General features: G+C 53.5%; 1 protein-coding gene across 1 annotated transcript in view; it reads right to left on the reverse strand.

Annotated features, from left to right (window-relative positions):
- The window catches only part of MYBL2 (MYB proto-oncogene like 2), a 28,285-nt gene that overhangs the window by 1,527 nt on the left and 6,708 nt on the right, over nt 1-20,050 (reverse strand). Inside the window, exons 3-12 of the mRNA XM_004585815.2 lie at nt 18,917-18,988; nt 18,174-18,266; nt 16,282-16,502; nt 12,433-12,592; nt 7,300-7,584; nt 5,147-5,557; nt 4,857-4,996; nt 2,220-2,319; nt 1,081-1,194; nt 258-362 (exon numbers count right to left, since the gene is read on the reverse strand). Coding sequence (XP_004585872.2) covers nt 258-362; nt 1,081-1,194; nt 2,220-2,319; nt 4,857-4,996; nt 5,147-5,557; nt 7,300-7,584; nt 12,433-12,592; nt 16,282-16,502; nt 18,174-18,266; nt 18,917-18,988 — 1,701 coding nt within the window. The remainder of the gene's footprint in view (nt 1-257; nt 363-1,080; nt 1,195-2,219; nt 2,320-4,856; nt 4,997-5,146; nt 5,558-7,299; nt 7,585-12,432; nt 12,593-16,281; nt 16,503-18,173; nt 18,267-18,916; nt 18,989-20,050) is intronic.

The following is a 20,050-nucleotide window of genomic DNA, read 5'->3' on the forward strand; positions in this document are numbered from 1 at the left end:
GCAGGAGTCTGGACTGAAACCCAAGGCTTAGCCAAAGCTAAATCTGGGCAGACACTTTACTCCTTCCTTGTAGTCATTACTACATGCAGCCCGGGCAATGCCAGCGTCAGGTCTGCCGGAGGGTGCTGGGACCCCTGCCTGGCTGAGATCCCGGGTCGGAGAGGTTTCCATGCAATGACCCGGAGTGCTGTGCTTAGACCTACAAGACCCACCTCCCAGAGCCCTCTGTGTTTCAGGGTGTGTGGCCCACCACTTACCACAGCCAGACCCTTGGGCACTGTGGACACGACCAGCTTCACATCCTCGTCCACAATGTCAAGAGCCAGAGACTTGCGCACTTTCTTGATGGGGCTCCGCCGCAGCTGGGGAGAGGGGAAGGCCGTGGTTAGGACGGGGTTCACAGGTGGCCCCAGAACCAGGCCCTGCAACAGAGAGATCTGCCACCACTGGCAGATTCTGGGGTCTTTAAAACCAGTCCACAGGACACAGCTGACTGCCAGCTAGCTCCTTACTAGCAGTGGACCAACACCCCTCCCCCAGACAGGTCTCGGAGAACAGCAGCACACAGGTGGTGTGAACCCAGCACAAACATCTGGTACCAGGAATGCTCCAACCCTCTCAGCTTGCACCCAAGAAACCAGCCAGGGGTCTGCCCCACTCCATGAGGGGCTCTAGGGTGATGTCCCCTACCCAGCATCATGGCCCCAAACAGCTGCCACCCTGGCTCACAGCCACTCACTCCCGCCACCCTGAGGGCCTAAAGCCAACTTTGGTCAACCCACACACTAGGCACTGAGTCCACTCAGGTAAGGAGTCCCTGCAGCTGCCCTCCTAACCACACCCACCTGACACCCTCTCCATCCTCCCAAGCTAGCCACACAAGACCAGTGGGCAGGAGGCTGGCCCGAGAGTTGGGGTCCACACAACTGGGTCCTCCTGCGGCTGGGGGTGCCTCATAACTTGCCACACTTGAGTTCCTGGCTCACAGACTTAACCGTCACAAGGATGCCCTTCACCTCCCCAAGCTCCAACCCACAGTGTCAGTCTAGCATCTGTCCCCAGCAACCCGCAGCCTCTCACCCCAGGCTTCCTCTTCTGCTTCTCAGGCCTCAGGTCGTCCTCCACGATGAGTTCAATGCCGGCCTCAGAGCGCAGCACCTCCTTCAGGTCTTCCTCCAGGTGTGGGGTCTGAGGCTACAGGTAGGGGGAATAGCAGGAGGTCCCACACTCAGGCTGTCTGGTGCCAGACACAGCCTGCTTGCTGGCATAGTGGGGCATGCCAGGACAGAGGCTGGGGGCCTAGACCTACCTTACAGGTGGCACTCACGGCCACTAAATGTTCTGCCTGGGTTAAGGGGATGGCAACCTTGACCCCGAGAGGTGGGTGTGGCTTAGCCTCTGTCAGGAACAGTCATCTGTGTAGTTGGAAGCTCAGGCCCAGCCCAAGGCTATACGGTTGTTGATCGGACAGCCTGCCTCTGCCCACAACCCAGGCTGACTAGTGGATTCACTCAGCTCCATGGCCCAGAGCTGCCTGGCCGCACACCTTAACTCCAATGAGAACAGGCGGGTGCTAACCATTTAGCACTCCACATACCTCACTGGCTGTCCGCTCAGCCCCTGGAGTCCCCACTCAAGACTGGCTTTGCGGCCCCAACCCAGTCCCCACTGTCCCAGAGCCTCCCACAGGGGAGGCAGGGGTGCAGGCTGCTGGCTAAGGCTCTCTCTGGCTGGGTTGTTCTCTCACCTCCCAGGATCTTCCAACACCTGCTGTTTCCAGGAGAAACGCAGCAGATCAGCTATGGGTATGGGCAGTGGGAAGGGGCTCACTGTTACAGCAGGACGCCCAGAAGGGACATCCATGCTGGCCAGCGGGGACCCCAAGTGACTCCTTGTGTGGTCCGACGGACCAGGAGTTACTCAAAGGGCTTAGATGCGAATGGAGCACAGCCCACCTCCCCTCGGCCTTGATCTTTCTGGCACTCACCTCCTCCCCTGCTTTTCTCCCCAGCACTACATGTCTACCACCCATGTCCTCTACACGCTAAAGAAACCAGGTCTGCAGCATGGGCCACAGGCCGCCAGGCACACTAAAGGTGCCTAGGAAAGTGGGGCCTGACAATTCCCAGCTTATCCACAGGTCAATTGCTTTTGGACCCAACTGTGATCAGATGAGGCCCAAGGGACAAAGACCCACAGCGGTGCCCAACACCACATACCAGGGGCTTCAGGGGCCCGTACTTCTCCAGGGCGTTCTTGAACGGGGTGGGTGTGTGTGGAGTGTTGTCCATGGAGTATTTCTGATCAGGGGTCACGAACCTGCAGGGACCACAGGAGGCAGTTTTGTGGTGGGGGACGGGGACAGGTGGTCACCAAGCTAGCTGCCCATTACTCTGACCTCCACCCAGGTCCACATCAGGGGCTCAGAGAGGGGCCATTCCAAGAAACAGAAGGCAACTAAGAGTTGCAGAGGAGCCAGCTAGGAGCCACAGGCAGTGACGGATGGTGCTGGATGGCTGAGAAGGCCGCTCGCCGCAGTCCAGGCTCCAGGAGGCAGCAGGGCAGGCTAGGATCACGACACTGCAGTCCTGTCCCACCTCTCTCCAGAGGATGCATGATAAAGGGTAACACGCCAGGCCGGCAGCCATGAGCACCAGTCCAAGTCCATCACTTCTGACCCAACTCCTTGCTAACAGGCCTGGGACAGCAGTGGAATATGGCCTAAGGCCTTGGGCCCTTGCACCCATGTGAGAGGGAGACCCAGGGGAAGCTCCTGGCTCTGGACTTCAGTATGGTCCAACCCTAGCTGTTGTAGCCATTTGAGGAGTGAACAAGCAGATGGAAGATCAAATAAATAAAATCTTAAAAAAAAAAAAAAAGACACCAAGCCCAGCATTTCCGCAGGTGTTCGCAGTTCACCTCAGTGAGTACACCAGAGCAGAGAAACCCTGGAACGCCCAGGCTCAGAAGCAGAATTATCGAAACGCACCCTTTGTCTGGGAGAGAACAGCCCATGCATGGCCCTTGCCTGGGAGCAAACGACGGGGCAGGTATGGGCGGACACAGGGCCAACTTCAGCTCTGCAGCCAGGTACCAGGCTCCACAGCATAGCCCCTCATGCAGGGTGGCCTGAGTCACGGGAAGACACCACCTGGCTGACTCAAGGATGCAAAAGACGCCCTGGTGGTCAGAACCTGGGGTCCCCCAGGGAACTCTGGAGAAGCCAGAGAGCTAGGAAGAACGCACAGTTCCCTGACTTGAGATCCAACAGTTTCCAGAGTCTCCCTAAAACCATTGCTATCCTGCACATGGCATACAGAGGTCCCTGCAGGTCATGTGAGTGCCCCACAGTTCAGAACACAGCTAAAGGTCAACCCTGAGTCCCACGAGGTGGCATCGCCATGAGACACAAAGTTTTTGGGCCACATGACCCACGCCTGAAACCTCTACAGCATCAGCAAGGATGGGCACAAGCCCATGCCAAAGAACCCACAGAACTGACTCAAAAGTGGGGTGCACCAGGCTGCTTGGAGGAGGCACCAGAGCACTCAACAGGAGACCCAACTGGCACACCAGGCAACAACGCCACCCACCACCACCAAGGTCAAGGAACTGGTTCACGTTAACAAAGTGAAGATGAAAAAGAGATAGGGACCGATGGAGGGAGGGCTTGCTACAGCAAAAGTCACTAGGGGCAGGTGTTTGGGACACCCTCATCCCTTGTTAGAGTGCAGGTGTTCGAGTCCCAGCTCTGCTTCCCAGAAGCTGCTCCCAGTGCTCGAGCCCACGCGAAGGTCCAGCTGGAGCACCAGGCTCCACGCTTTGGCCTTGTCCGGCTCTGGCTGTTACAGGTGTGGGAGTGAACCAGCAAATTGGGGATCTCTCTCTTTCAGATAAAAAGAAAGAAAAAAAAAAAAAAAAAAAAAAAAAAAACCAAAAAGAAATGGCAGAATGTTAGCATACTTGAAGATGTGTCAATAAAATGATTCAAAATGAAATAGAAAATTAAAAATAAACATGGCATCAGTAAGCTCTATATTCAGACTGTTGGAAACCCGTAAAAGCCACATGCCAGGGGACAAGCATCTTTAAACCACTGGACAAATTCTACAGAACATTCTCACTGTGTTCCCGCAGCCAATGAGGTGAGCAGAGGAACAGGGAAATCTCTCTCTCGCAGACACTGCTCCCAGGAATGGGCACAGCTGGCCTGGGATGAGGTGGTGTTGTGTTGGCTTTGGAGGGCAGGGACACAGAATCCCAGAGGGATGGGGACTGCAGCCCCGCTGTCCTGTTCAGGAACCCACTCCCACACAGCTAACCTGCCCTTTCAGCTCCAAAAACATGGGAAGACCACAGGGTCACATATTCCATGGCCATTTAGATTCTGTAAGTGGCGCAGGGAAAAAGAAAAAAATTTTTAATCTAAAAAATGAGGGCCAGCGTGGTGGTGCAGGGGGTTAAGCCTCTGCAACACTTGCATCCCATACAAGTGCCAGTTAGTCATGTCTGCTCTGCTTCAGATCCAACTCTCTGCTAACACACCTGGAAAAGCAGTGGGCAATGGCCTGAGTGGACCCCTAGCACCTACATGCGAGCCCTGGATCAATCCAGGTGCCCGGCTTCGGGCTGGCTCAGCCTTGGCCACTGTGGCCATCTGGGGAGAGAAGCAATAAATGGAAGAGCTTGTTCTGCTTAACTCTGCCTTTCAGAGAAACAAACAAACACCGAGGAAAAGCAAACTGGAAGAACTGGAACACACTGTAACAGCTACAAGGGCACCCTCAGGGGTCTCCTTGGGACAGCCAGGCTGGTGCTGTGTGGGCAGGGCTGGGCAGGTAGGAGAGCGCACTCACGCAGCGTGCTTCTGGTGCAGCGGTGTCTTGTCCCTGTGCAGTGGTGTGGTCACCACCACCTTCTGGCTGCACACTGGGGTGGACGTTAGGGAGGGACTCTCCAGCTCCAGGGTGTCCTGTTTGTTCCAGAAGTTCAGAAACTGCCATGGGAGAGAAAGGACAACATGATGATCTGCCTACGGATTTTCAAGACCCAAGCTGGGCTCTCCCAACTTCCAGGGACTCCATCACGGAGAAAAATGCAGGCACTCTATAAGGACTGGCCAGAAACCCGCCTGTGCAGCACACACCTGGGAGGGCGAGAAGGGCAGAGTCTTGACGGGCGTAGTCTTGGGCGTGAGGCTGTTGCAGTCCAGGAAGGACAGATTGGCACTGCTCTCGGTGACAGGTGAGAGCGCCACTCGCCGCTTCTTCTGCCGCTTGAGCACCGAGGGCGGTGTGCCGATGCCTGTGCCCCCGACGTCCGTGCTGGGGGAGATGGGAATCAGCTCGCCTCGGCTGCTGCGGCTCAGGTCCGAGATGGTGTGGCCATCCAGGCGGTACTCGGTCACGCTGGACGCCGGGCCCGTAGGCTGGCGCGGTGTCAGTGCCTGTGGCTGGGACGGTGCCCGAGGCTGCACTGGGCTGCTGTGGATGCTGCCCTCTGCAGAAGGCTCCTCGGGGAGGTCAAATTTACTCAGATCACACCAGGCATCGGGGTCCTGCACAGAGGGAGGGAATGCAGCTGCCACACAGTTACCCAGCAGCATGACTGTGACCTTCCCCACCCACCTATGAGCCGAGGCCTCCCCTGGCCGAGTCACTGAACAGAACACGAGACGCTCCCTCAGCCCCCCATCTTGCCACCTTTACACAGTGGATTACAACATAGGCTCCGCAGAGTCCCATGTTGGCCCCTACATAGGGTCTCCAGGTTCAGACTCCACTGAAGAAGTCAGCTGACCAGGACGTGCAGGAGACTGGACCACATCACTCCTAAGGGCGGAGGAGGTCAACTCCAAGCAGGCTCACCGCAAGCCCAGGTTCCAGCCTCAGCGAGGCCCAGAACTGATAGCATCCAACAGACCAGAATTACACTTTCCAAGGGCTGCCTAGAGCGACTTCTGCAAACACCGACTCGCCATCAGCCACTACCAGGAACTCTGGAGGGTGCCGAAGCTAAGCCTACCAACCTCCTCCCCTCTCAGTGAGCAAGCCCGCCCCAGTCAGCAACTCTTCCACCCACGTCCTAGACTGCTAACAGATGAGGGGCACACACATTGGGTAGCCACTGCAAGCCGGGCACCAAGTGCACACTCAGTGCCTGTGTATAGACTGAACATCCCTAATCCAAAAATCCTAAACTCTGACACTTTCTTAGCATGGAAAAAAAACTAAGAGTAGAAGATTCCACGGCATGAAATCTTGTTTCATTTACAAAATGAAAACAATGTAAAATCACCTTTAAGCAATGCATACACGAGACAGAAATGAATTTCACCTTGTACTTGGTTCTCATTTCCACAATATTAACCAAACTACACAAATGGTCCAGATTTCCCAACACTCGATCCCAAGCATTTCCAAAGGGACATGTAACCTGCTCTGTGTTGAGCCTGGGCCAGCACAGCGTAGGTCCTCAACAACAAAACAGTGACCTCTCCCCTCCTCTGTGGCCATCAGGAGGGAGGTGGCTGATGGTGCTAGACAAGGCCTGGCCCAGCTCTCACCTCCACAGCCCCTCAGCACCTAGACCACAGGGCTGCAGGGGGAGCCACAGTGCTATCTGTGAAAATGGAGTAGCACCTGCTACTCTCCCATTGCGAGCAGCAGCTGACAGTCCCTGAGGGGTACAGCAGGCACCCCAGGTGGTACAGCCCATGTGTGACACTCAGGGTCAGCAAGGAGCACAGCAGACCCTCCCCTGGAGACAGCACTGCCTAACCCTCAGGGAGGAGTGGAGGCACCAGGCTCACCCACCCAACAGCCAAGACACAACTGACAGGATGCCCCAGGGACTGGACTCAGGCTGAGTAGAAGGTGAAGCAACAGTACCGCTGTTCTCGGAACAGACTGGATGCCCCTTGCATGGGGAGGTAAGGGTGCGGGGCTCCACCACTCGGCCCCAGCCCGCAGGACCGGCTGTTGCAGCAGGAGCTGAGATGGTGGGTCCAGAGGGCTGCCTTTGTCCTGCCCTGTCACCAGAGCGAGCACAGTGTCGGCTGGGGCAGGGTGTCTGCTCCACCCCAGCCTTTCTTGATGCCCTCTTCCAGGAAGCCCAACCACTTCGTGCTGCAAACATCACTCTCCCCCATGCTGCTGCGTGCCATCATCCTCCATGCAGTGCCACCAGAACTTCCTGGAGGCCACCTCAGTGAGCCCAGGTCCTGGCACTCAACCCCCAGCACCGAGACCCTCAGTGGCACAAAGCAGTGAGCACTCCCAGCCGCAGGTAGCCACATACCGACTCGATCAAGTCCAGGGCTTCTGAGAAGCTGGAACTCACAGCAGGGATGAGGAGGTTGGCGGCCTCCACTACCCACTTGTAAGGCAGGCTTGTCTCCGGCGGGGAGCCCTCCTGGTCCTCACGCTTGGGGAACTCCTCCGAGGGCTCTGGAGTGCGCAGGCTCTCTGGCTGTGCAGGGACAAACGTCAGCTCTGCAGACGAGGCAGGGGTGGCCTCCTCCTCGCTGCCCTCCTCCTCCTTCACGACGGGGGGCGCCGGTGGCCAGCCTGTCACCAGACCGCCCTGCGGATCACAAAGGGGACAGTCTGGATTTTCTGGTTGAGGTACAAATTAGGCAATAGCTTCTAGCAGGATACACACCAGGTCTAACAGTGAGGGAACTTGGAAGATGACGAGCCCCACACTCTTAATCTTAGGAGACCAAAACAGGCTGGCGACAGCATGAGAACATACCTGCTTCTGGCTGCACCAGGGCAGGATGCGCAGGAAGACGAGACCCAAGGCCTGAACCGGCCCAGGTGCGTGTAGTCACGGACATGGGTGTCCTAGCCCTGACGCAACCCACAATGAAGGATTGAGGCTGAGAAGGGCATTAAGCAACAACCAGCAATCAGAAGGCTCAGGAGGGGAAAGAAAACTAAAACACTAATACAGAAAGAACGAATGTGGTAAAGGCAACTTTCCTGAATGCTTGACATTATTTCAAAATGAAAACTTTGAAAAATGCATGTAAATAAATGTGTCAGGTTTTTTTGGAAGGTTTATTTATTTTTGTTAGAAAGGCAGATTTACAGAAAGAAGAGACAGAAAGATCTTGCATACCCTGGGTTACTCCCCAAGACGGCCGGAGCTGAGCCAAGCCAAAGCCAGGAGCCAGGAGCTTCTTCCAGGTCTCCCATGCGACTGGAGGAATCCTAGCAGTTACAAGGCGAGGATTTAGCCATTAGGCCATCACACCAGGCCCATAAATCTTTAAAAATAAATAAAATGCAAAACAAAACACAGTAAGTTGCATGTAGCGCTGTGGTGTAACTTGTAAAGCTACCACCTGCAAGGCCAACATCTTCCATGGGCACCATTTAAGAGCCCTGTCTGCTCCACTTCTGATCCAGCTCCCAGCTGATCAGAAATACAGCAGGAGATGGCCCAAGAGCTTGGGCCGTCACACCTATGTAGGAAATTTGGATGAAACTCCTGGCTACAGCCTGGCCCAGGAAAGGTCGTTGCGCCCATCTAGGGAGCAACCAGCAGGCGGATAATCTCACTCATTTTCTCCGCTACCTCTCTGTAGCATGTTCAAACAAAAAAAAAATGCATATGGGGACTGGCATGGTAGCCTAGCAGCTAAAGTCCTCGCCTTGCACATGCCAGGATCCCATATGGGTGTCAGTTCTAACCCCGGCAGCCCTACTTCTCATCCGGCTGCCTGTTTATGACCTGAGAAAGCAATTGAGGACGGCCCAAGGCCTTGGGACCCTACACCCGCGTGGGAGACCCGGAAGAGGTTCCTGGCTCCTGGCTTCGGATCAACTCAGCTCCGGCCATTGCAGCCGCTTGGGGAGTGAATCATCGGATGGAAGATCTTCCTCTCTGTCTCTCCTCCTCTCTGCATATACAACTTTCCAATAAAAATAAATCTTAAAAAAATGCATATGGCTTATAAACACTACAAACAATAAGGAAAAAAAAAAGGAAAAAATCAGAAGGAAATCCCTTGCAGCCACAGGCCTCCAGGCAGAACCCTGGAAGCGGGCATGCTTACCCTGGCAGAGCCATGCAGTCTGCGAAACATCTGTGGAAAGCACATATGGTGCAGCTGAGCCCCAGCTCTGCTCCCCACTCCAGCTTCCTGCCAAGCCACAGCCTGGCAGGCAACAGGTGACAGCTCAGGAACTTGGGCCCCTGTGACCCACAGGGAGTTCCAGGCTCCCGGCTTCAGCCTGGCCAGGATTAGGCTATGTGTGTGGGCATCTGGGGAACGACCCAGCAGGTGGGCACTGTCAGCCCCTTGTCTCTGCCTTTCAATTAAACAAAGTAAATTTATAAAAAGAAAAGCAAGCTCAAGTGATTTACTAAGGTCCCTTGCAGGGAAACTGAGTGAATCAGGAGGCCCAGGAACTGATTCGGTTCCACCAGGTAACTCCTTGGCAGCCTGCTACTGGTCTGTAATTTCTTTTTTTTTTTTTTTTTAAAGATTTATTTTTATTGCAAAGTCAGATATACAGAGAGGGGGAGAGACAGAGAGGAAGATCTTCCGTCCGATGATGCACTCCCCAAGTGAGCCCCAACGGGCCGATGCGCGCCAATCCGAAGCCGGGAACCTGGAACCTCTTTCGGGTCTCCCTGACGGGTGCAGGGTCCCAAAGCATTGGGCCGTCCTCAACTGCTTTCCCAGGCCACAAGCAGGGAGCTGGATGGGAAGTGGAGCTGCCGGGATTAGAACCGGTGCCCATATGGGATCCCAGGGCTTTCAAGGCGAGGACTTTAGCCGCTAGGCCACGCCGCCGGGCCCTGGTCTGTAATTTCTAACAAATTGGTAGCAGAGCTGGGCACCAGCCTCTGCTCCAGCACCTCGACTTCCTGCCTCCACGGGCAAGTGTTTCCATGTCCTCTCACCCACTACTGTGACAATGACAAGGTACAAGTCCCCAAAAGGCTCTCAAGTTGCCCTTGGGTCTGTTCAAATCCCAATCTGTTCTCCCTGGAGCTGAGAGCAAGATCCCACGGGACTGGAGGCACAGTGGTGCCAGGGAGAGGGTGGAGGTTTGGACAAGAGTGTTCTCATTTACTGACTAACCTCGGAGGAGCCACGTGACCTCCCTGGTCTGCGTGACCTTTCCCTGTGTGTAAAGCAAGAACACTGAGGCACATCACCCAGGGCTGCCATGCAGATCAACAGCCGGGCTACGTAAGGGATCCTCACGGGGAGCTGGTGTCAGTGCAGCCGCCAAGAGAACAGAAATGGACAGTTTGACAGCAGACAAGGAGGTAAGATAAAAATGTGGTCACACATTTATGGCAGGTATAATGGGAGGCAGGGGTTGCCAGGAACTCTTTAAAAGCTACCACATGGGCAGCCAGTCTAGCAGTTTCTTACAAAGCTATACTCAACACACTCAAAGCATTCACACAAGAAAATGGCCAAGCTCTGGTGCACACCACCTGGTGACTCCAGGCCCACACTCTCCACGCACATCGTTGTAAAGATGGAAAGGCAACCAGGAAACCAGGAAGCAGGTGCCTCCGTTGGGGTGGGGAGTCAGAAGCTGGCCACGCACAGGAACTTTGGAAGTCAAGAGACCATCTATATCTAGATCATGGTGGTTATGTAATCACATGACTTCCTAATTCAACCCTACACTAAACACAACAAATCCTAACATAGAATATAAATCCGTATGTTTACCAACATGCTTTTTACCTATTGTTCATGTATTTGACAGGCAAAGCAACAGTGAGAGCAGAGAGAGGAACTTGCATCTACTGACTCAGTCCCCAAATAACAAAGGACAGGGCTAGATCCGGCAGAAGCCAGGAGTCAACTCTGCCCAGGTCTCCCATAAGAATAGCAGGGCCCCGGGCCCGGCGGCGTGGCCTAGCAGCTAAAGTCCTCGCCTTGAACACCCCAGGATCCCATATGGGCGCCGGTTCTGATCCCAGCAGCTCCACTTCCCATTCAGCTCCCTGCTTGTGGCCTGGGAAAGCAGTCGAGGATGGCCTAAGGCTTTGGGACCCTGCACCCGTGAGGGAGACCCAGAAGAGGTTTCTGGTTCCTGGCTTCAGATCAGCACAGCACCGGCCGTTGCGCTCACTTGGGGAGTGAATCATCGGATGGAACATCTTCCTCTCTGTCTCTCCTCCTCTCTGTATATCTGACTTTGTAATGGAAATAAATCTTTAAAAAAAAAATAGCAGGGCCCCAAGTTCCCATGCCATGATCCTCTGCTTTTGAGACACAGCAGGAGGAAGCTGGACTGTAAATAGGGAAATACAGCAGCCAGGACTCAAACCAGCACTAGGATGCTGCTGGCTCAGGTGGCACGTTAACCCACCGCAAAACACTTGCCCTTCCTCCACCTTTTACTTTTGGAGGAAGTTACTCGGATTGGGAATTATGATGCCCACGTCCCATACTGGAGTGCCTTGGTTGGTATTTCAGCCCAGGATTGTGACTTCTATTTCTCACTAACATCCACCCTAGCGGGTAGTACCGCGTGATCCCTAGAGTCTATGTTCGGAACACAGTCCAGGCCTCCGCTTTCTGTCCAGTCCTCACTGTGCAAGCATTCACATATATACATGAAAGAAAGCTGTTTGGGCTGGCAATGAGCCACAGTGGGCATCTGGACATCCCATATGTGCACCACTTCAAGTCAACTGCTCCACTTCTGGTCAAGCTTCCTGTTAATGGTCTGGGGAAGCAACAGAGGATGGTCCAAGGGTTTAAGACTCCACACCCACCTGTGAGACCCCAAACAAACTTCTGGCTTTGAAAAGGGAACCAACCAGTGAATGAGTGAATGGAAGATGTCTCTTTCTCTCTGTAACTCTCTCAAACAAAATAAATCTTAAAAAAAAGAAGCAGTTTCCAAGGACAGAAGGTCAAAGCCAACTTTTTACCTGATGTCACCCCTAACCAGGTGTGACCCTTCCATGGGAAATGGAAAGATGAATGCCCCTTACAAGCAGACGTATGTCACAGAAAGGTGCCATACATATGCACCTGCCTCAACATCCTGTGACAGAAATTGATGAACTCACCGAGATGGAGTAGGATAAATCTAACATTAAACCAGCTGCAGACCCATCTTTGTGGCTCATGGGGTAAGCCTCGGTTCATGACACCAGCATTCCACACTGGGTGCCATTTGCATCTAGGCTCCCTGCTTCCCACCTAGCATCCTGCTTCTGAGCTGGGACAGTACCTGAGCCCCTGCCACCGACGTGGGAGATAATAAAGCTCCTGGTACTCCTGGCTGTGGCCTACCCTAGACCCTGTTATCCTGAGCATTTGGAAAGTAAACCTGCAGATAAAATCTGTCACTCTGCCTTTCAAATAAGTCAATCTTTAACACACACACACACACAAAATATCCAACCAGCCAACCGCTTGTCCCCAAGCGGCCCCACCTGGACTTCCGCAGACTGGGCACTCTGGGGGCTGTCCTTGTCCTCGAGCCCCAGCACCAAGTACACGGGCTTGCAGTCTTTGGACTCACTCAGGAAGCCTCCCGTGTCCACCTTCCTTTTGATGGTGGAGTTCCAGTGATTCTTCACAGCATTGTCCGTCCTGCGGGGAGCAAACAGGACGTCAGCATCCCAGGCCAGAGGCAGTGAACCCCACACCCAGCAGGGGCCCCCACTTCAGCTGCATCAACTCCAAGGGGAAGTCAAGTCCTGCTGGTGTAACCCTTCACCACTGAGAGCATTTCCACAGACCTCCAAGATGAGCAAATACACAATGCAAGAAGCGGGGCACACAGGCTAAGCAGACAGGTGCTTGTCATGAGGAGTCTCATCCATCAATGTACAAAGGCACTTGCAAAGTTAGTGGAAATGGGATAAAAAAGGTTATCTTTATTTGGGGGGCTCGGTGTTGTGGCACAGCACATTCAGATGTCGCCTGCAACACCAGCATCCCAAACAAGCACTGGTTCGAGCGCCAGGTTGCTCCACTTCTACGTCAGCTCCCTGAGAACATGCTTGGTAAAGCAGTGAAGATGGCCTGCTACCCATGTGTTCCTGTTACCCATGTGCAAGACACACATGGGGCTCCAGGCTGAAGCCTGGTCCAGCTCTGGCCACTGTGTTCTGGTCACTGGATAGTGAACCGCAGATAGAAGATCTTCCTCTCTTTAACTCTGCTTTTCAAAACAAAAACAAAATCAAGAAAGCAAAACAAAAAAACAAAATCCACAATTTTCCCCCATCTTTTTTCTAAACTTTCTGAAAACCTTTCATATATATGGATTTCAAAAATGCTTCACACCTCGCCCACTGGAGAGCGTGAGTCGAGATGTGGGCAAACCAGACCGGGCAGGGCTACAACATCTGTGGGCTTCATGTGAGCCAGATCAGGGAAGAGCCAGGCTTGTTGACTGTCCCTACTGGTGTAAGCACAAATCAGTTGGGCTTTGCCGCAGCATCAGATGGCAGATGCTGGCTCCGGTGGCTAATTCTGTCAAGTTATACTGAAGAACCACCCGGAAAGTGCATGATCTGGGAGTGGGTCCAGTAAGGAAATAGTGGGCACCTCCCTCTTGGGTTACCACTTTCACTGGAGAGCATGAAAACCAGGACTGAGGCAGATGTGGCTGGGCAGAATAGCACCCACCAGCATGTGTATGGTCTGGACAGTGGAGTTGGTTTGGTTGAACTAGGCTTCAATGCCCACTGACATGTATGAAAGCTGAATGGGATGTGGGACAGAGTGGACTAGTCTGTTGTACATACTGGCAAGCATGGGAACCAGGGTAGGGGGTGGGCCTGGTGGAGGTTATTGGGAGTCGCCCAGATTAGGCTGCAGCTCCCACTGGTTTGTGTGAGGGCCAAGTATGAAGTGGGCAGAATCAGGCTGGACTGCAACACCCATTGGTTCATGTGGAAGACAGGGCTGGAAACAGAACTGATCCAGTAATTGCAACCATCAGCTGACAGGGGCGATGAACTGTGCCAGATCCTGTACTGGCAAGTACACACATGAATCTGGTCTGAGATCACCTCAAAGTTTCTTTGGGGATCTCCCCAATCGAACTGGCGGACTCAGAACCCCAACCATGAAGAGAAGTGCAGGTTCCATGGTCTGCCAAGGAGTGCAAGTCTCAGAGCCAAGCCTCCTTAGAGGCTCAGATGGAGCAGTGGACAGCATAACCAGGTATACATTTAGAATATGACAGTCGATCGGAACATGCAGAGGACAGAACAAATCAATCAACCACCCCAGCCATATGCTGGCAGTGAAAAACTGGCAAATGGAGACTCTAAAGTGGACTATGTCAGCCAGTGGATTCTGCAATGACTTCATCGTGCTTGGAATGGCAAGACTGGCAGCAATTCATAACTGTTGAACTATCAAAACCACTTGAGCAGGACCCTTGGAGCATGCCCACACCGGGAACCTAGGATGGGTGGAAGGCTGAGTGGGGTTTTTCCCTGTATCTCCCCCTTTACCCCAGATACCGGAAGAAAAAAAAAAAGCAATGATGTGGAAACAATAGTCTTACCCACTTTCCTGGAGCCCTTGACCCTTTGTGGCCTAATCATCTATGTAAAGATTGCCAAAAATAAAGGGGAAAAAAAATGTCCCAGACCAGTGCTGGCCTTACTGTGCCTCAAATTATGCTGTCCCCTGAGATGCCAATATACCTTATCACATGGCACCAGGCTTGAGTCCTGGCGACTATCACGGAAACTTCCTGCTAATATGCATTCTGGGGGGCAGCAGATGATGGGCACACGCACAGGCTGCCACCAGCCTTTGGACAGAGCTGGTGGATACTGGATTGATGGCTTCAACCTAGCCTACCCTTAGCTGTCGTGATCCCTGGGTGGTAAACCTGCAGATGGAAAACCTTTCTCCATGTGCCTCTCTGCTTTTCAAATAAAAATAAATTTTAAAATAGGGTGTCAGTAAAAAAAAAAAGAAATACGTAAGCCCTTGTAAAAACTTTTAGTTGAAATAATTTCCAAAGAAATAATAGAAGGTAAAGTCAAAGAAATTTCCCCAAAAAGTAAAGCTAAAGAGCTGGAAAAGAAGAAAAAGATGAAAATATCCCGCTGGTGCTATGACATAGGTTAAATGTACCAGCACCCCATACAGGCAATTGGTTCGAGTCCCAGCTGTTCCATTTCCAATCCATTTCCTTGCCAATGTGCCTGGGAAAGCAGTGAAAGACAGCCCAAGCCCTTGGGCCCCTGTGCACATGTGGGAGACCCAGAGGAAGTTCCTGAGACTTGGCACGGTAGTCTAGTGTCTAAATCCTTGCCTTGCATCCGCCAGGATCCCATATGGGCACTAGTTCTAATGCCTGCTGCTATACTGTCCAACCAGCTCTCTGCTTGTGGCCTGGGAATGCAGTAGACGATGGCCCAATGCCTTGGGACCCTGCACCCCCATGGGAGACGCTAATAAAGCTCCTGGCCCCGGGCCCGGCAGCATGGCCTAGTGGCTAAAGTCCTCGCCTTAAACGCCCCAGGATCCCATATGGGCGCTGGTTCTAACCCCCGGCAGCTCCACTTCCCATCCAGCTCCCTGCTTGTGCCTGGGAAGGCAACCAAGGAAGGCCCAATGCTTTGGGACCCTGCACCCAGGGGGGAGACCCGGAAGAGTCTCCTGGTTCCCGGCTTCGGATCGGCGCAGCACCGGCCATTGTGCTCACTTGGGGAGTGAATCATCAGATGGAAGAACTTCCTCTCTGTCTCTCCTCCTCTCTGTATATCTGACTTTGCAATAAAAATAAATCTTTTTAAAAAAAAAAAAAGCTCCTGGCTCCTGGTTTCGGATCAGCTCAACTCCAGTCACTGTGGCCACTTAGGGATTAAACCAGTGGATGGAAGATCGTTCTCTGCCTCTCCTGCTCTCAAAAAATCTGCCTTTCCAATAAAAAATAAAATAAAGCAGGGCCCGGCATGGTAATCTAGTGGCTAAAGTCCTTGTCTTTCCAATAAAAATAAATAAATCTTAAAAGAGGATCCTGGTTCCTGGCTTTGGACCAGCCCAACTCCTGCCACTGCAGCTATTTGGGGAGTGAGCCAGTAGAAGGAAGATTTCTCACTGTTTCTCCTCTCTGTCATCTGCCTTTTGAATAAAAATAAAGCTAAGAAAAATAAAACAAACCCTATCAGTGTCTTGGGAGGTCCTACAGCTGAGGGTGTGGGTTAGAGAACTGCACAAAGCCACAGCACTCCCGGGGAAGCTCCGCCCACACACAGCATGCCCATCACCTCCCAGAAGCCCAGCCTGACACCCCAGCCCCTCACCTCCCGGGCAGCATCTTGGCGATCTCGGCCCAGCGGTTGCCCAGCACCTTGTGGGCCTCGCAGATGATGCGGTCTTCCTCCTCGGTCCAGCAGGACTTTTTCACCTCAGGGTTGAGGTGGTTGTGCCAGCGCTCACGGCACTGCTTCCCCAGCCGGCCCTTCAGGTGCTTGGCGATGAGGGTCCACTGCTTTGTGCCATACTTCTTGACCAGCTCGATAACCTTGGAGAGAAGCTTCTGTGAGGCCAGTGAGCCCAGGGGGCAAGGGTCCTGTCTCCCTGCTCAGAGCACAACCAACCCAATCAACACACAGAACAGCAGAGATGAGGACCTGCCTGCATGGGTCCATGGCACCAAAGGCTACCACCCCACAGGAGGCCCAAGTGAACCAAGGTAGGCAGAGACCCTCCCGCTGAGGCTGCCACAGGCCCATATAGCATGTTTTGTAATCACCAGGTGGCACTGGTCGGCCAATCCAGTTTACTGAGCAAACTGTCCCCGTATTGCTCAGACCAGAAACTACAACATTCACAGCCTCCCAAGCAGGTTCCTCCTGAACTCTGGACACACACACTCTTGTGCACACAGAAGAGTGGACACTTTGGGGCAAAAGGGTTTTGATAAGGAATGCAGGTACCAACATGATGATCACCAACTCCACACCTAAAATTTCACTTGTAATTGTTTAAAAACTTAGGGTAGGTGATACGGTACAGTAAGTGAAGCTACTGCTTTCAGTGCCTGCATCTCATCAGAGGGCCTGGTCCAAGTGCTGGCTGTTACACTCTGATCCAGCTTACGGCTGATGTGCACCCACATCCAGGGAGGCAGCAGATGATGGTTCAAGTATTTGTGTCCCTGTTACCCACACAGGAGACCCAAATGAGGTTTCTGTCTCCTGGATGGCCTGGTACAGGCCCAGCTGTTGCAGGCATTTGCCTTTCAAATAAAACAAAAACAGACACATTTACTGTAATAACACACACACAAAAAATCTAGTTCCTTTTTCACCGACCTCTTTCCCCCGGGGCTGTACATGCCCAATGGGATGCCTTCCTGTGACATCTGAAAGAACCAGAGACTCCAGAGAAAGCCCAGGAGTTCTTTCTAGCCTGGGGGGAACCCCTGCAACTCCCCAAGTCTTGGTGTCCACTGGCACCCACTCAACATGACTGTGGGAACCAAAAGAACAAGTCCTGGGGCCACTGCTGTGACTCATATGGTAAAGTTACAGTCCACAACAACACAAGCATCCCATGCAGACTCTGGTTCAAGACCCGGCTGCTCCACTCAGCTCCCTGCTAATGTGCCTGGGAGAGCAGCAGAGGATGACCCAAGTGCTTAGAACCCTACCACTCACATGGAAGACCCAGAGCAAGCTCCCAGCTCCTGGCTTCAGCCTAGAACAGTCCATTACTGTGGCTACCTGGGGAGTGATCCAGCAGATGCAGCTCTCTGTGTGTCTCTCCCTGTAACTCTGCCTTTCAAGTCACACACACAGCACTTACAAGGCTCAGCCCAGAAAAAGGCTCTCCGGTCACAATCACTGTAAGCCACTGCCATGCCCAGCGAGCACATGCACCACCCACCCAACCCTCGTAACAGCCCTAGGTGGAGGGGGACACTGTCGCTGCTTCCCCCTACGGATGGGATCACGAAGCGAAGTGTTGTGTGCAACAGTTCCAGCTCCTGCTTGGAGACCCGGAGGATCAGGACCCAGAGCCTCGAGTTGGGCAGTGTGGGAACATCCAGACCAACCGAAGGAAAACTCATTCACTCCCAGGTTCAGGTGCACATTCACGCCTGCAATGGGCCAAGCAGCTTCACTGTGCATGTGGCCCCACAGATGGACCAAAGCCCAGGGCACACAGGTGACCCTGTGCTCAAAATTACCTTCTGGTCCTCCTCTTTGGTCCAGGGCCCCTTGACAAGGTCTGGATTCAGGACTCTCAGCCACCGGTACTGGCATTGCTGGTCAGTGCGGTTCTGAGAGGAGAACAGAAAGAACAAACAGGAAGTTGCGAGAACCTCTGAACCATGGGCTGGGGCCCTACCAAAGCACTGGGCTCAGGAACTGAGGTCCGGTCCTCTCCAGGTGATGGGCACCATTCCCCACAACCTAGGACACATGTGGTTGCCCTTTGCTACAACCAAAGGCGCACTTGGGGGCCCATCCCCCACCCAAACCAACCCTGTCTCAGCCTCAAGGGGCTTCTGATACCCCTGCTCTCAGGAAGTGTTAGTATTCCCAGAAGCACCAGCAGCAGCAGCCCAGGGGACCCAGGCAGGAAGCCAGAGGACAGACATCTGCAGCCTGGGCCTGTAATAGCTGCGGAAGCCCCACCTGCCGCCTCACTGTTAAGGAACCCAGTCCCCACCTGCTGTGCAGGAAGGGATGCAAATACACATGCCACTGGCCCAGCCACAGACCCTGCAGAGCCCTAAACACAGGAGGCAGAAGGCAGGTGTGCCTGGCGGCTTCCTCCAGGACCCCACAACTGCCCCTAGGAAACGCCAGGCCTCCTGTGAAGCAGGTTTCCTGTGGAAGCATCTAATAAGGTACTCCCTTCTCCGCTTCGGCAGAGGGCGAGTCCCTGGCCCATTGTTGGGGCCATGAGAGCCCCTGCCATACTCACAGGAAAGTGGCTGGCCAGAAACTTCCAATCTTGCTGTCCGAACTGCCGCACCAGAGCCCTCAGCTGCTCGTCCTGGCAACAAGAGGAAGACAGAGGGGTTCCACTCGGGGGTTCCGGAGCTGCCCCACAGGCACCTGAGATGCCAGGCCCTGTAAGAACAGCTTAGTCCCTCTCACCCTGTGCTAGGATGACCTCCTGCTGTGTGCCAGGTGAGTGACAGAGCAGCAAGCAGGAACCTTATAAGCGGCTTACGGTCTAGGGAAAGCTACTCAAACTCTCAGACGGGAGGAGAACTTCCCCTGCAGGGGATGTAACACAGAGGCCCTTGATAATTGTCTATTGAGAAAGACAGAGGAATTGGTTGCTAGAATGCAGAAAGCAAGTGAATGAGAGATACAAGATGATTCTGCAAGGCACCAGACCTCATAGAATTCCTCGGCCTGTGCAGCAGGCTCAGCTACTGAGGCATCGGAGCAGTGGGCATTTATAGTGCCACATGTGTGGGTCCAGTGTGATGACTCAATGAGCTAAAATCCTCCCCTTGCTGCAAGCACCGGATCCCATACAGGCACTGGTTCATGTCCTGGCTGCTCCACTTCCCATCCAGCTCCTTGCTGATGGCCTGGAAAAGCAGTGCAGGATGGGCCAAAGCCTCGGGACCCTGCACCCACATGGGAGACTTGAAAAAGCTCCTGGCTCCTGGCTTTGAATCCGCTCAGCTCTGGCCATTGCAGCCATTTGGGGAGTGAACCAGTGTACGGAAGATGGGTCTCTCCTTCTCTGTGTAAATCTGCCTTTTCAATAGAAACAAATAGATCTTTTTACTACCACATGCTTGTGACAGAGTTCCTTCATTGCTGCAAGAAAAGGGACAGGAGAAGACTGAGTGGACACGAGAGGCCATCACCACACCCCGACCAGAGGTGACAGGACTCGGCCCTGGAGATGGAGAGAGCCAGGGAATGGAGCGAAGGTGGAAGACAACAGTGTCCTGAAAAGGCGTTCCATCATACCAGTAGTTGACCTTCTTTCACCGCTTCTCAATTATGGAAATGTATAATGATGGAGTACTGGGGTCTACCATATCCAGATGTGGGGGTATAATGCAACATGCATCCCTGCTTCCAGACGAAG

Source organism: Ochotona princeps, chromosome 22, assembly GCF_030435755.1.
Source record: "Ochotona princeps isolate mOchPri1 chromosome 22, mOchPri1.hap1, whole genome shotgun sequence".
In the NCBI taxonomy this organism is placed as follows: domain Eukaryota; kingdom Metazoa; phylum Chordata; class Mammalia; order Lagomorpha; family Ochotonidae; genus Ochotona; species Ochotona princeps.